The sequence below is a fragment of the Lygodium microphyllum genome, chromosome 18 (genome assembly GCF_053477565.2).
Source record: "Lygodium microphyllum isolate KBCC chromosome 18, Lygodium_microphyllum_v1.1.10, whole genome shotgun sequence".
Taxonomy (NCBI): domain Eukaryota; kingdom Viridiplantae; phylum Streptophyta; class Polypodiopsida; order Schizaeales; family Lygodiaceae; genus Lygodium; species Lygodium microphyllum.
This window is the reverse complement of record NC_141152.1, coordinates 17,577,021-17,593,916: the sequence shown is the minus strand read 5'-3', so window position 1 is coordinate 17,593,916 and position 16,896 is coordinate 17,577,021. Positions and strand designations below refer to the sequence as shown.

At 40.9% G+C, this 16,896-nt stretch overlaps 1 protein-coding gene and 1 pseudogene across 4 annotated transcripts; both read right to left on the bottom strand.

The window, feature by feature from the left end:
- Positions 1-2,121: 2,121 nt before the first annotated feature.
- LOC148020636 (heat shock 70 kDa protein-like) lies at positions 2,122-3,845 on the bottom strand (annotated as a pseudogene).
- Position 3,846: 1 nt separating this feature from the next.
- Positions 3,847-4,890, bottom strand: LOC148020635 (heat shock 70 kDa protein-like). Of its 4 annotated transcripts, none has more exons than XM_087698441.1 (3): positions 4,594-4,890; positions 4,291-4,448; positions 3,847-4,181 (listed from the first exon to the last, which is right to left on the bottom strand). In XM_087698441.1, the coding sequence occupies exons 1-3, from the start codon at positions 4,617-4,619 to the stop codon at positions 4,141-4,143; spliced, it is 225 nt and encodes a 74-aa protein (XP_087554567.1). In that variant the 5' UTR covers positions 4,620-4,890; the 3' UTR covers positions 3,847-4,140. The 4 variants fall into 4 exon arrangements, 3 of the variants coding, with proteins under 3 accessions (XP_087554567.1, XP_087554568.1, XP_087554566.1); XM_087698442.1 differs by having other exon boundaries at positions 4,597-4,890; XR_015694574.1 differs by having other exon boundaries at positions 3,847-4,448; positions 4,608-4,890.
- Positions 4,891-16,896: the final 12,006 nt, after the last annotated feature.

Genomic DNA, 16,896 nt, shown 5'->3' with positions numbered 1-16,896 from the left:
TGTGTTTTTGTGTTTTCCTCTCACACAAGCTTTTCCCATTAGTCACATGTTTGTAGCCACTCACATGAAGACATCTTCATCAAAGATTCTTGTGTTTTATTCTCCAGTTGGCCACCCAAAGGTCGCCTTGATAGCAACTATCATCTTGGAGAAAGTTCAGCATTTATGTACTTCATCTCTGATAGCTCCTCAGGACTATGTGCTCCCTCTATTGTCGTCCTTCATCTTCCCCACTACTCATAGGACCATATTTCACTCCCTCTGTAGAGGAACTCTCTATATGAAGGACTACACTTTACTCCACACTGCATATCCCCTCTATGTGTTGCTACGGCCTAATAATACAATCATCTCTAAGCTCAACTCAATTGTATCAACATGATTCAATGTTCATCATCCATCATTCTTCTTTTGTGTTTTTGAGTTCTCTTTGTCACAATGTTTGTCGTACACTCTATGCTTCTCCCTGCAAATCTTCTTGTTTCTTAACAGCTTTTTCGCCTATAGGATGGAGCATGGACCACTAAGTGCACCTTCTACAGCAAGCCACCTCACTCCACCAAAGCTTTATAATTAGCTTTTGCTCCCTACCCCAACTTAGTATATGCATCTACCTATCAATACTCCTTGTGCCACCTCACTGTTTTGGGTAATAAGAGATCGTTTTGCATCAACTAACAGAATTGCATGCTTAAGGCTATGACACCCATGACATGCACCAACTCCTTTCAAGCGTCAAGAGACTTTGAGGCCTCACGAGACTATAAGCCCTCCTAGAGAGGGAGCCAAAGTGGACATGTAGGTTCCCCCTACCTACCTTGAGGTTTACTGGCTTCCATGACCCTCGACAACATCACAGTCTACTCCATTGAGAGAGAGTGGCCATTCACCACCACCTTCAACTTTGAAGCCAACTCCATCAATAGATAGAGACTATCACTCACCCAAGGCTCCCTTGGAGCTACACATTGTTTATCCCTCATGTAACTCCAAGGATACATGTTCCACCGTGCGAATCAAGGAGACAATTTGTGATTCCCCTCCCTGCCATCCCTCTTCTATTCAATTTCAAGGGCTTTTGCTACCTATTCGAAAGACTACCTCGGAGGCCATCATCCATGAGTTTATGGACTCCTATTTCCTTCAAAGGGGGTTTCTCAATGGGTTGCGAAAGGGGACCACCTTGGCTCTTCTTCCTCACAACTTTCCTTTGGTGGGGTTCTCCCTCTTCCTGGGTTACAAGTGCTGCCTTTTCAATCTACATCTCAAGCAAACTCCCATCTCAACTACTGATCTTCTTCACCGACTCCCTTGCCACATGAATGACCTTAACAAAGGATTCCTATTGAGTATTCATCGCCTTACGTTTCTAATCGGAGGGATAAGACTTTTGTAGATGCGATAGACCCGTCAATAAAAGTTACGGTCCTCACTTCGTTCGTGGATCTCTTCCTGAGGCCACGATGATCTGGTGGTGCACCGGAGTTTTATGCTTCATGCAGTAACGCGCGCAACCAACAACCCTGGCTATTCCGGCCTATGAAGGTGCACGCTGCCAACTCTCTCTTCTAAGATTTCAGGACACGCTAGTTAATGGCTCTATTTCTACTTTTAGAAAGCAAAAAGGGAAGATTTAGTCTTCCAAAGGGCATCAGGATTCAGCGTGCTATGGGTCTGACAGAAGGCAGCTGGTTGGTCATTTGACTCCCGGTGCCAAGTGGGGCGGGGTCAGCCTCGTGATTGGGAAATTAATTTTCGAAGAGACTTTTGGGGTTCATCTGGAGGTCTCCTGGCGTGGAAATTAGCAAGGAAAAAATCTCTCCCTCTCCCAGAATTTAGTTCTGCTGGTTGTCCGATGAAGGTTAGAAATGATGTGATCTTTAATCACGCAGCTTTTGTTCTCTCTTGGCAAGCTACAGTGGGGACGACTTGCTGGCAAGTGGACTTATATGGCTATGTGAGATGCTGCAAAACCAAGAGCTCGAGGAAGCTCGGTTCAAGCTGCTGCTCGGTGAGGTGCTGTGTATTTTATCTGCCGTAATCTGCATCAGGTTTTATGGATTCGTAGCTTCACACACTTTATAATAATAATAATACAGAATGGCATGTACAGAACTTGCAGGCCAGTTTCACAAAAGCAGGATGACAAAAGCTTTGTATATTATCTCCATGCAAATACAGGTTCCGGCAAGTTGGTCAACTCTCGTTTAGAGTTGCCCAAAATCGGCCAGTTCAACACTGCTCTGACAGCCCCAATATATACATTAACGACTCGAAAGAGTGAAACACACTTGGAACTCTGAAACATCTATAGCAGACTCCTATTTACAAAAACACTACTAAGGCTGGACAAGCTTTAAAGTCTAATCCCAACACGTTTTATTTATGCAAACATCATATGGGCCTGTCTACAGGAACTAACGTAAAAGCATCTGGAAATTTTGCATCTGCAGGTCCCAATTTCAGAGACATCTACTAAGAAAGACTCAATCCACCTCTTCAATTTTAGGCCCAGAACCTGTATTTCCACTGCTCCCACCGTATGTATTCGCACCCCCAGCACCAGGGTACCCACCGGACATAGGTATTTCCCCCCTTGCTCCACCTTGATACGCCTTTGAAATTATTGGGTTGCACAGATTCTCCAGCCCTTTCATCTTGTCCTCAAACTCGTCCACTTCTGCAAGCTGATTACGATCCAACCACTCAGTGGTCTCGTTTATAGCCTTCTCAATCTTCTCCTTGTCAGCAGGGTCTAGCTTCCCAGAAAATTTCTCATCCTTGATAGTGTTCCTCATGCTGTACACGTAATTCTCAAGAGAATTCTTTGCCTCTATTTTCCTCTTTACTTCCTCATCGTCAGCCTTGTACTTCTCTGCATCACGAACCATCTTCTCAATATCTTCTGCACTAAGTCTTCCCTTGTCATTTGTGATAGTGATTCTGTTCTTTACACCCGCTGTCTTATCTTCTGCAGAAACATTGAGGATTCCATTGGCGTTAATGTCAAATGTGACATTGATTTGAGGAACTCCTCTGGGAGCAGGGGGTATGCCACTGAGCTCGAACTTCCCCAGAAGATTGTTGTCCTTGGTTCGAGCTCTCTCCCCTTCATATACTTGAATCAGAACTCCTGGCTGATTATCAGAATACGTTGAAAAGACCTGCTGCTGTGTTCCTTGGTACGAGTGTTGTCATCACACCCCCAGCAGTCTCCAGGCCCAAACTTAAAGGTGTTACATCTAGTAACAGCAAACTCTTGACCTTCTCATCACCCTCTCCCATCAATATTGCTGCCTGCACTGCCGCACCATATGCCACTGCCTCATCAGGATTGATGCTCTTGCATAGCTCCTTGCCGTTGAAGAAATCCTGCAGCATTTGCTGCACCTTGGGTATGCGAGTAGTACCACCTACCAGCACAATCTCATGTATCTGGCTTTTGTCCATCTCTGCATCCCACAGACATTTCTCAACAATTTCCATGCATTTCAGGAACAAGTCCATGCAGAGCTCTTCAAATCTAGCTCTTGTGATTGTACTGTAAAAATCAACACCTTCGTACAGAGAGTCAACTTCAATAGTTGTTTATGATGTAGATGAAAGAGTTCTCTTTGCTCAGGGATAGTGATTACTGCATTCTTCACAGGTTGCCCTAGATAGGCTTCTGATATGTCCCTCATGTAGACGAGAATCATGGATGAAATTTCTTCTGGAGTAAACTGTTTCTCCTCTCCTTTGTATCTTACCACGATCAAAGGCTTGTCACCAGGGCCCTGGATGACCTTGAAAGGCCATAACTTCATATCATTCTGAACAGAGTGATCACTGTAGCGGCGTCCCATAAGGCGCTTTGCATCTGTATAAAAAAGGGCAGGGCATTTGGGGGGGGCGCGCGCAGGTGGGGTGTCATGCAGCCCAATCACTACATGGATTATCTATGCAAATAGCCAATTCCAGCATGCACAAAAGAAAAGCCCTTGAACGAGAAAATTCATGAGCAATTAGCAAAATTTAGCTAGGCATAGCATCAGGTAAACTGCACTGAATGCTGAATCGAATTGGATTGAATTTGCTCTTCTAAACACCCAATAAGCTATGAGCGAGAGAGAGTATGCAAAATTGGACCGAACTACAGTATCAAAATATGAAGATCTGCATCATATTTGTCCTCCGCAATACTGCATTACAAGTAGATTATTCCTCTGTTTCTTATGCATTCAATTATAGGTACTGCAAAAGACATAAAATTACAGTGACAGATTCACGAAGCAAAAGCTGACAGCTTACCAAAAACTGTGTTCTGGGGATTGATGGCGACTTGATTCTTGGCTGCATCGCCAACAAGCCGCTCTGTGTCTGTGAAGGCCACATAAGAAGGGGTGGTACGGTTGCCCTGGTCGTTGGGGATGATCTCAACACGGTCATACTGCCATACGCCAACGCAGCTGTATGTGGTGCCAAGGTCAATGCCGACAGCCTTACCCTCGGACTTCGACATGGCAAGGCTTCTTACAAGCAGGTGTGGTAGCACGAAGCGAAACATAACAGAGAACACAGAAAGCAGGAAATGGCAGAGAATGTGCTCCTTACCACCTGATTCTTACCAGAGAAACCATCAGCACGGAAGCTCATGATGACGATAAATAGGCGCACACAGAAGAAGATGGACAGGATTTGTGTAGAAGCCGTGGGAAAGGGCAGGAAATCGAATGTGAGTGATAGAGGAGCCCCAGAACCTTCTGGCTCGTCTTCTGTTCCTTCTGTCTTTGTCCCTCGCGCTCTCTCTCGCCTCCGCCTTCCAAGCCCCCCGCCCTATCGTCGTCTCCCTCGTTCCAAAATCAAACCGAAGTCCAAGTCACTTCCCCGACACGCGTCAATCCCAAGCGCCATCAATCTTAATTTGTGCTAACCCTGGCCTTTTAGGGGCACATATTATTAAGTGCCAATTGTCAAAGGTTAGGTCTCGAACCTTTTAGTAGAAGTGCCGGCCACGGCATGCTGACGGGATGGGCAGCAATGGCCTTTTTCCAATGCGAGAAATTTACTAGTATGGATGCTTAGGTGATAGTGGGTGGCACGAAGGCTAGGCCGTTCTTGAGGAGAGAGAAAAAAAAGTTCTCCTCCTCCTCCCTTAGGACTATCTCCCACAAGGTCTTTATGACCCCCGAGAGATGGGATCACCGGTGCATGAGCCACCTCAAGACCCCTCCTGAATCTACGCCGTCGATCCACGAAGAAGTAAACCCATAAAACACTATAATCCCAACCCACTAAGTAAACCTAGCACAATGGAAAGAGCGGATTTTTCGGGAGTTATGCCGTGAGTTTGGTGATAGTAAACCCAGCCATGCTAGTAAACTCGACTAGCCGGTGACCTCGGGTTTGGTGGAATGACCGTTATTCCACATGAAATAAGTGTGTGGAATCCACCAAACCTTGTCACGTTGTCAGACCACATCTAAAATTTTGTGGGCCCACATTGCCATTGAATGGTTTTGGCGGTGTCCCTTTTGAAAACGCATGATTCTGACCCTGACCAAAAGTAAACCCAGCGTCAGTAGTAAATCCAAAAAAAAAAAAAAAACATAAACCCAGTTTGCGAAGTGTGCAAATTCAATCAAGGACTCTGGGCGCCTTTTTTGCTCTTAGTATAACTGGTAAAAAATACCCTATAGGCAAGGCAGTGCTAAGGGAACGACTCATCTTAAGATACAAGACCCATACTAGAACAACACACTTACCCAAGAAGTGGAAATCTCTACGTTTCTCCAACGATGGCCTCCGCATCAAGGTGCATTTCACTCTATCTCTTCCACTCATGCTCTTAACATATGTAGTGTGATATTGTGATAACAGATTGGTAATTTGTGCTTGTTTAGTCAATGGCAATGGATTCTAAAGAGCGATGCTGAGATTGGTGATGATGATACTGATGAGGACACATCAGTTGAAACATTGAGCGAGGAGGATGAGATACATGATACTTATGTTGAAGAGAATGATACAACACCATAAGAAAGTGATAGCTTTGTGCTGAATCCACTAAATTTTATCTCATCAAAGTACCTCTTGTTCGACTAAAAGAGCTACTTGTTGATGGTGACTTGAACGAGGAGAGAGCTATCACACTGGATGTGCTTCAGCAACTCAATAGGAGGGAGTTGAGACTTGAAGAGATAGAAAAGGATCAAAGAATCTCTTTGCACTGTCACAGATGATGTGGGTCAAGTTGTGCTCACCTTGAGATCGAAGCCCTCACTCCACATTGCATGCTTGGAGGATTGGGAGAGTATATCCATTGTAAATCATATAAACAAGGTTACATGTGTTCATGAAGGTGTTAGTGTGACAATTGAGTCTATCAAATCAAGGTGGTGCACTGACGTGCGGAGCCATGGTATTTCTCTTCCCTATGTCAAGGAGCTTAGCAATTTGTGTGCTTGCAAGGCTATCATAAAGTCCCATCGATTTGATGGAGTTTCCTTGTATCCATTTCATGCGGCGGAAAGGAAAGCGCCTATTATTGAGCTTGTGTTAGATAGATCGCTTATGGAGCGCATGTTGCAGGAAATCATGGTTGAGCATAAGGTTAGGTTGCGCAAGCTTCGGTCGACCAAAAAGCATGGTCCATCCAAGGTAATCGGGGAGTTTGCATGCCATCGTGGTGGTAGTGCCACTCGCAAGGGCTCCCAAGTTCGTAGACTGAGAACATCGAAGAAGTGTGGTAACCCATTCAAGATCCAAGTGGAGTATAAAGATGGCATCCAAGAAGTGGTGCGCAAATCAAATGTTGTATGCGCACGTAGTGAACATTGAAAGGTTCCCAAGAACAAAGAACTCTACTAAAACTCATAAAGTAATAAAAATATTTTGCATGACATGAAGCAAAAAGACCAATTGGATACAATCTCCACCCATGCCTTGTGTGAGCACTCCACAAGGCATGTATTTATAAATTTATTCATCTCCAAGCTCAAAAATAGCCCAATTTACAATTAGCATGCTTTGTCTTTTGTGTTTGATTTTGTCCAAGTAAAGAATAAAGTGGTTGGGCATCCCCAAAATCGGACTGTGCCCAAATACAATGTCCAATAATAAAATATTTAAATCGAGTGTCTATACGTATACAAAATAATAAATGTTTGTTAAGTACTTTAAAAAATAAGTGCACCTAAATAAATATTAGTGCTACGACTTTAATGATAAGGCGCGTGCCCATTAAAAATGATAATTTTTTCTAGGTAATCTGAATACATCCCATTGCCCAGTGCTTCCCAACATCACTGCTCTCTACTCTACACACCAATTAAAGCATTCAAAATTATTAGAAAATAATAAAATTAGATTGACAAAATACCTAGCAGTCTTCAGCTACAAAATAAATAAATAGGTTAAAACTCTATCCTAATCTTAATTTAATATTAGTGCACTCTAAACTCATAAACGTCCATTAATTTAAATATGTATTTTTGCGGGATTACCGGTTATGGAATCACCCACATGCACATTAAATTAATTTGATACTCGAAAAGGACATGCATCCCTCCATCAACTTCTCACACAAGGAATCCACCTTGTGTACGAGCCCCGGTAAATAAATATAGTTTTACGGAATCCACCGCAAACCTCATGGAATCCACGAAGGAATCCACCTTGTGTACGAGCCCCGTCAAATAAATATAATTTTACGCAATCCACTGCAAAACCTCGATGGATTCCATGAGATTTTGCGATGGATTGTGTAAAACTATCGGGGCTCTTACACAAGGTGGATTCCTTGTGCGAGAAGTTGACGGGGATGCCTACCCTTTTCGAGCATTAGATTAATTTAATGTGCACGTAGGTGATTCCACAACGGGTGATTTCGTAAAATATATATTTAAATTAATTGACGTTTATGAGTTTAAAGTGCACTCGTATTAAATTAAGATTACGATAGAGTTTCAAGCTATTTATATATTTTGTAGCTGAAGACTGCTAGGTATTCACTTTTGTCAGTTTAATTTTATTATTTTCTAATAATGATGAATGCTTCAATTGATGTGTAGAACAAGCAGCGATGGCGTTGGGAAGTATCGGGCGATAACGTGTATTCAGATTACCTAGAAAAAATTATCATTTTTGATGGGTGCATGCCTTATCATTAAAGGCGTGGCGCTAATATTTATTTAAGCGCGCTTATTTATTAAAGCGCTTGATAAACATATATTATTTTGTGTCACTAAATTGATTGCTTATTACACATTCTCTATTTAATAAATTCATGTCAATAAATTAATGACTCACTTTTCTTTAAGTGTTGATGATGACCTAGCATGGCCATGAGACCATTTAGAGACCAATATTCCTAGTGCATTACTTAATAGGGTGATTAGAGCACTGTGACGGGGATATCTAGTACAGACAGTACAAGTTATGAAGAGGAAAAGAAGTGACTGCCAACTGTAAGAATGTACACAAGAACCAAGGAGTTACACAAAAATGAAGATGGATTAAGTTCTAAGAAGAGAAAGTGCATTAGCATTGTGTATATGTATTTATGTGTGCATTCAGGGACGCCTGGGAACGTTCACTTGTGTGTAATGAGCATTGCATTCATTTGAGGTCATCCTCTCCCTTACAAGTCAAGGTTTAAGGTCTATTCTTTCATTAAGAAAGACAAGAGACGTAATTCTCTCACTAAGAAAGACAAGAGATGTGATTCTCTAGAAGTGAGGAGAGAATTGATTTTCTCTTTCTAAGGTCTAAAATGACACAAGCTTTTGTGTGGAAGTCAATCTTAAGGTTGAGGCCCAATGCAATTTAATGAACTCTCCTTAAGGTGGTTGCATGGACCACAAGTTAAGAGTATAGTTTGAGAAGTTGTTCTTTAAAAAAAAAAAGACATAGTGAATCCATTTTTAAAATATATTGCGATAGAAATACGATCTCTAAAAATAGGGCGTGTAGGTTATCGAAAACAATGAGATCTACAACTTTTGTGTTGGACATTTTTTCATTCGAACAACGCACAGAGAGATATCTCAAAATTAGTGCTTTAGAGTAGGTCCTGGAACAACCACATCTTGCATGAAGATCAACTCAAGTCTCTCTCCAAGAAGAGAAGCTCTTGAAAGCCTATAAAAGAGGAGGCTCTCCTTGGATGTGGGGGAGGAAAAAGGAAGCATCACTTTGTATGCATCCAAGAGAAGAAGAGAAGATGCAAGTGCTGCGGAAGCTCTGCTGAAAGCAAGTTCCAAGAGGAGAAGAGAAGGTACAAGTGCTGCGGAAGCTCTACTGAAATCAAGCGCCAAGAGGAGAGGCCTACACATATTGTGTAGGAGAGAAGGAGACTCAAGAAGGATCAAAAGGTGCCAACTTCCAAGTTGTGCAAGTGTTAGCCGGTTGTATACTGTGCAAGGAACCGTGATCTCAAGATCTACAAGTAAGAACTGGCTTATGTGTAACAGAGGAGCTTGCTCCTTGTCAATAATATAACTCCACAAGGGGGGGGGGGGGGGACTGGCCCATCTTCCAGTCCCTAGTGTGTTGCCAATTTCTCTACCTCTCTCTCTCGCTCTACATATTTCTTTTCTCTCATCTATTCTCCTCTGTGCCAGCATAATATTCGTCATATATATTTTTAGTGGGGGGGGGACTGGCCCATCTTCCAGTCCCTAGTGTGTTGCCAATTTCTCTACCTCTCTCTCTCGCTCTACATATTTCTTTTCTCTCATCTATTCTCCTCTGTGCCAGCATAATATTCGCCATATATATTTTTAGTATATAAGAAAGTCGAATGTGTATCTCATAACTTATAACAGTGGTATCAGAGAAGGTCTCTTTGCTTTTCTCAAAGTAAAGGCGATCCTTGCAAGAAGAAGGTAAAGATGGCAACTGATGAAGTGCCTATATGTGAGCAAGTACAAGCTCAATTGACAGAGTATAGTAGCTTGTTGGAAATTCCCGAAGTACGTCAATTGATTGACGGCTTAAGGGCAAGGGAAGAAGCTACTTATGAAGGACCGAATCCTCCAAAAGATGGTGATACTGGAAGAAACACCATTGCACCAATTGATGGTAAAGGTGCAAAGCATCCAATTCTTGAGAAGCTTATTGGAAGGAAGAAGGAATCTCGAGTCAAGAAGAGTAAAAAGACCTCACCTCGAGTGAGGCAGATAAGGATGGAGCCATCTCCCTCAGCAACCAACTACTCCCCTGATTAGTCAAGTTCCTCCTCCTCCTCATCAACTTCTAGTTCCTACTCTCTTGGTTCTAAGTCTTATATAATCCGCAAATGAACAAAGAGGGACCATAAGAGGAGCAAGCTTAAGAATACTAAGACTTTCAAGTCTGGAAATAAGGACGTAAAGTTTGACTCTTACTCTGCTAAGAGATATCATGCTAAGGCGTTAGTCTTTGTGAGGTAATTTGAAGTTGCTTTTTTTAATGGTAATTTCTCAGAAAAGTCCAAGCTAAGGCATGTAGGCATACAATTGAAAGACACCGCTAGCAATTGTTGGTTGACTCTCATTTTGGAGGGAAGGAAACCCATGACTTGGGAAAAGTTCAAGAAGAAGTTTTATGCTCAGTTCTTGCCTCATGATTTTGAGAATGATATCAAGAAGGAGTGGGATTGGCTAGGCCAGAAAGAGCATGAGAAGGTCACTAGTTATGTGGACAAGTTTTGGTCTACTCTTCTCAAGGTTACTCCTTTCATGGAGATCAGTGATGAAGAGAAGAAAAGGAAGTTTGAAGCTTGCCTACTCCCTCATTTACATAGAACCATGAAGGTGTATCCACATGAAACCTTATCTCGCATGATGGAGTCTGTTATCATGCTGAAAGTTTGCATATACCTGGTACATCTCGAAAGTTGGAGATGAGTTATTATAGAGCTAGACAAGAGCAGCTCTATGATCAACCAAGAGACAGGACTAATCGAAGACCACCTACCTTTACCCTTGACCAATATTCAAAGCCAGAGGGTAACAAGAAGAAGCGCAAGTATCTCTCACCCTCTGAGATACAAAAGTACAAAGAGGAAGGAATGTGCTTTCTTTGTGGTGAGTCAGGACATATGAAGCATGATTGTCCTCACAAAAGGAAGGAAGCAAATGTGGTTAAAGATCCTCCTCTGTCATCCTCAAATTCTATTTCGGATGTGCAAGCTAACACTCATTCAAATGAGAAGAAAAGGCAACTCTTAAAGGGTTGGGGGACCCTCAATAATCAACGAGTTTTGATACTCTTTGATCCAGGTTCCACATATAATTTTGTGTCAAAGGATACTGTTGAAAGGCTATAAATTCCACCAGATCAATTGGAAACACCAATTGGATCAGGTTCGGCATTTGAAGGACTTAGAACCAATTCTACTCCTATCCAAGGGATGTTGACTCTTAGAATTGGGGATTACCACGACCAAGAATCTTTCCTAATTGCACCCATTGGTAACTGTGATGTTATCTTTGGCATGCCTTGGCATTACAAGATTAGACCTCTTCTAGATTATGTTAAGAAGACCCTTGCATTTCAATTCAAGGGTCAGAACATAGTATGCATTGCTAATGTTGGAGATTGGCATGTGCCAATGGTTAGTCATGCTAGCATTTCTAAAGAAATAAAGAAAGCTATTTTTGCGTACATGATTTTTGTGAGAGAGTCAAAAGAAGCTAATGATTCAAGGGCACTTGATGCCTCTAATGAACACACAATACCAACTAATGCTTCTAAGTTTCAGACTTTAAAATAACCCCTCTCTTTAATTGATCAAGCCAGATATGATTTTGTTAAACAATATGAAGATTGTTTTAGTGATTCACTCCCAGGAGAGTTACCTTCTAAGCGCTCGGAAGATCACACAATTGATCTTATCCCAGGCAGTTCACCACCTAATCAATCGCCTTACTGAGTAACTGCAAGTCAACAAGAGGAGGTCCTAAAACAAGTAAACGAACTATTGGAAAAAGGGTTAGTTCAACCTAGCTCTTCTCCATACTACTCTCTAGTCTCACTTGTTCAAAAGAAAGATGGTTCTTTCCATATGTGCATAGACTACAGATCTTTGAAGAAATCACAATCAAGAATCGTTTTCCTATCCCAAGGATAGATTATATCTTGGATAAGTTGCAAGGATCTAGTATCTTTAGGTGCATTGATCTCAAGAGCGGCTATCACCAGATAGGGATAGTACCTGAAGATGTTCATAAGACAGCTTTTCGTACAACATTTGGACTATACGAGTTTCTAGTCATGCCATTTGGTTTGACTAATGCACCCACCACATTCAATCGAATGATGGAGAGAATTTTCAGACCTCACTCAAAGTTCACAAGTGTCTTCTTTGATGACATTCTAATATTTTCACGGTCTGAAGAAGAGCATAGAAAACATCTATCTACTGTTTTTCAAAAGCTTCGTAAGCATAGACATAGATTACAAGTCAATGCTAAGAAGAGTGAATTCTTTCTTTCGGAAATTCATTACTTGGGCCATATTGTTTCTCATAATTTGGTGAGAATGGATCCTGAGAAGATTCAAGCCATTATTGAATGGCCTACACCTACTTCTGTACATGAAGTTAAAAGTTTCTTGGGCCTATGTTCATACTACAGGAGATTCATACGATATTTTGCGTATGTTGTATCTCTTCTACATGACCTTACTAAGAAGCGAATGCCTTTTCATTGGGGATCAAGGCAACTACAAGCCTTTGAAAAAATTAAGTTTCTTGTGACTCAAGAACCATTTCTCATAGTTCCGGATCTTCAAAAACCCTTTGAAGTTCACTGCGATGCTTTTGGGGATTTCATTGGAGCTGTGCTTAACCAAGAGCATCATGAAGTAGCATTTGAGAGCCGACGCCTTAAGGATCATGAGCTACATGCTCCAGTATATGAGAAAGAACTTATGGTAGTGGTACATGCTCTTCAAGTATGGAAACACTACTTGGTGCAAATTTTGTTATTAAAATAGATCACCAAAGTCTAAGATACTTCCTCACTCAAAAGAAGCTCTTAGAGAAACAAATGCGCTGGGCAATTTTCTTATCTATGTTTCATTTTCAAATCCTTCATACATCTGGAACTAAGAATGTGGTAGCAGATGCTCTATCACAGCGGCCTCGAGTGAATGCAATCACAACTATTTACCATAACGAGTTCATGGATTTACCCAAAATGTATGCAATTTATTCCAACTTCTCAACCATATGGGATTATCTTAACTCAGGTCAATCAATTACACCTTACCCCATTCGAGATGGTTATTTGTATCATCATCAAGCAATTTGTATAGCATTACCATTGTGACACAAGGTAATGGATGAAGCACATGCATCTCCATATGCTGGACATAGGGGTATTCTACCCACTAAAGCATTGGAAAGATATTTCTTTTGGCCCACTCTTAGAGCTAACATTGAAAGATATGTCCGTGAGTGCAAGATATGCCAAAAAGTAAAGCATGACATGCATAAACTACATGGTCTACTAAAGCCATTACCTATTCCCAATGAGCCTTGGGAAAGTATAGCCATGGACTTTATCATGGAGCTTCCTCGCACACAAGCATGTAGCGATGCAATCTAGACTATCATTGATAGATTTAGTAAGCAAGCTCACTTTATACCTGTGCGAAAGACAATCAAAGCCGATTATATGGCTAAGCTATTCATTGCTCATATTTTTAAACATCATGGCATGCCTAAGTCCATTATAAGTGATCGAGATCCCCGCATGACTAGCCTCTTTTGGCAAGCTCTCTTCGAGAACCTCGAGACAAAGTTAAAGTTTTCATCCTCTTATCATCCTCAAATAGATGGGCAGAGTGAAAGTGCTAATTCTATTGTCCTGGATCTTTTAAAATCCTATGTCTCTGATAATCAAAGAGAATGGGAAAAGTATTTTTCTTTAGTAGAGTTTGCATACAATAATACGGTGCACTCTAGTACTAGTAAGGCACCCTTTGAGATCATCTATGGTAAGCCTCATTTAACACCCATCCTTCTTACGAAGGATAAGATATTTGCAGCAGATGAGTTTGTTAGAGACATTAATACACCTTTCACTCAAGTAAAAGCTGCTATCCAAAGAACACGAGAGAATTAGAAACGCGAAGAAGATAAGCATCGTCATACGTTAGATCTCAATTTGGGACAACATGTTCTTCTTAAGTTTGAGAAGGCTCGCTTAAAGAAGCAGAAAAGTCAAAAGGGTAAAGTGATTAAGCTTTCTAATCGCTATTATGGCCCTTTTAAGATCACAGATAAGATAAACGATGTAAATTTTTGTTTGAATCTACCAATTCATTAAAACATTCATAATGCTTTCCATATAAGTTTGCTACGTCTCTATGTTGGAGAACCTCCAATGGAAAGAATCAAGGAAGATTTACCTGACATAGAAGAAAAAAAAGAGTTCCTTGTGCCTGATAGAATTTTACACTATCAGGACAATACTCTAAGTGTCAGGTAAGGTATTACAAAAGTATCTGGTTAAGTTTAAGAATTATCCCTCATTGGACGCTCAACTTATGACTAAGAGAGAACTACAAGAGTTTCCAGATCTTCTTAAGGACTATGTATCCCCTCTACAGTTGAGGTCAAATGTTTAGAAGCCAGAGGGATGTCACTAAATTGATTGCTTATTGCGCATTCTCTATTTATTAAATTCATGTCAATAAATTAATGACTCGCTTTTCTTTAAGTGTTGATGATGATCTAGCATGGCCATGAGACCATTTAGAGACCAATATTCCTAGTGCATCACTTAATGGGGTGATCAGAGCACTATGACGGGGATATTTGGTACATGCAATACGAGTTATGAAGGGGAAAATAAGTGTCTGCCAACTGTAAGAGTGTACACAAGAACCAAGGAGTTACACATAAATGAAGATGGATTAAGTTCTAAGAAGAGGAAGTACATTAGCATTGTGTACATGTATTTATGTGTGCATCCGGGGACGCCTAGGAATGTTTACTTGTGTGTAATGAGCATTACATTCATTTGGGGTCATCCTCTCCCTTACAAGTCAAGGTTTAAGGTCTTTTCTTTCATTAAGAAAGAAAAGAGAGGTAATTCTCTCACTAAGAAAGATAAGAGATGTGATCCTCTGGAAGTGAGGAGAGAAGTGATTTTCTCTTTCTAAGGTCTAAAAAGACACAAGCTTTTGTGTGAAAGTCAATCTTAAGGTTGAGGCCCAAGGAAATTTAATGAACTCTCCTTAAGGTGGTTGTATGGACCACAAGTTAAGAGTACATTTTGAGAAGCTGTTCTTTAAAAATAAAAGACATGGTGAATCCATTTTAAAATATCTCGCGATAGAAAGATGATCTCTAAAAACAGGTCGCGTGGGTTATCGAAAACAATGAGATCTACAACTTTTATATTGGACATTTTTTCATCCAAATAACATAAAGAGAGATATCTCAAAATTAGTGCTCCATAGGTCTTGGAACAACCACATCTTGCATGAAGATCAACTCAAGTCTCTCTCCAAGGAGAGAAGCTCTTGAAAGCCTATAAAAGAGGAGGCTCTCCTTGGGTGTGGGGGAGGAAAAAGGAAGTATCAATTTGCATGTCTAAGAGGAGAAGAGAAGGTACAAGTGCTGCAGAACCCCTGGTGAAATCAAGTGCTGTGGAAGCTTTGTTGAAATCAAGTTCCAAGAGGAGAAGAGAAGGTGCAAGTGCTATGGAAGCTCTACTGAAATCAAGTACCAAGAGGAGAGCATGACACATATTATGTAGGAGAAAAGGAGACTCAAGAAGGATCAAAAGGTGCCAGCTTTCAAGTTGTGCAAGTGTTAGCCGGTTGTATACCATGCAAGGAACCATGATCTTGTTTTCAAGATCTACACGTAAGAACTGGCTTATGTGTAAGGGAAGAGCTTGCTTCTTGTCAATTATATAACTCCACAAGGGGGGGACTGGCCCATCTTCTAGTCCCTAGTATGTTGCCAATTTCTCTACCTCAACATCTCTCTCTCGCTCTACATCTTTCTTTTCTCTCATCTGTTCTCCCTTTATGCCAGTATAATATTCGCCATATATATTTTAAGTATATAGGAAAGTCGAGGGTATATCTCAGATCTTATAAAAATTTTGTATACACACAGGCGCTCGGTTTAAATATTTCATTATTGGACATTGTATATGGATACAACCCGATTCTAGGGATGCCCAAATGCTTTATTCTTTACTTGGACAAAAGCAAACACAAAAGCCAAAGCATGCTAATTGTAAATTGGGCCATTTTTTAGCTTAGAGATAAATAAATTTATAAATGCATGCCTTTTGGAGTGCTCACACAAGGCATAGGGGGAGATTGTCCCCAATTGGTCTTTTTGCTTAATGTCATGCAAAACCTTATTCTTACTTTATGAGTTTTAGTAGAGTTCTTTGTTTTTGTGGACCTTCCGACTTTCACTATACACGCAAACAACATCCGATTTGTGTAGCAGATGATGCCAGGAGGCATATTCCATAGTGGATTCTGTGAGAGCATAGTGGATTCCATAAAACTATATTCATTTGTAGGGGCTCATACACAAGGTGGATTCCTTGTGCAAGAAGTTGATGGGGACGTCTATCCTTTTCGAGCGTCAAATTAATTTAATGTGCACGTGGGTGATTCCATAGTGAGTGATCTCGCAAAATACATATTTAAATTAATGGACATTTATGAGTTTAGAGTACACTTGTATTAAATTAAGGTCAGGAATGAGTTCCAACCTATTTATTTATTTTTTAGCCGAAGACTGCTAGGTATTCACTTAGTAAAACATGTGAAGCATCGTCGATATCATCATATTCAGTGAAATATGGAATATCTTCATGGTCTTCATCTTTAGTTGCTCCCAAGTAGTTGATTTGAACAGTTGGCTTCTTAGATTGACAGTTCACCGCTAGG

Excerpts from the sequence above, each read along its gene's own strand:
- LOC148020635 (XM_087698440.1), bottom strand. The coding sequence starts at position 4,546 with ATGTTTCGCTTCGTGCTACCACACCTGCTTGTAAGAAGCCTTGCCATG. Across the intron at positions 4,182-4,290 it reads TCCCCAGAACACAGTTTTTG|TATTGCGGAGGACAAATATG; the intron begins GTAAGCTGTCAG and ends CTTGTAATGCAG.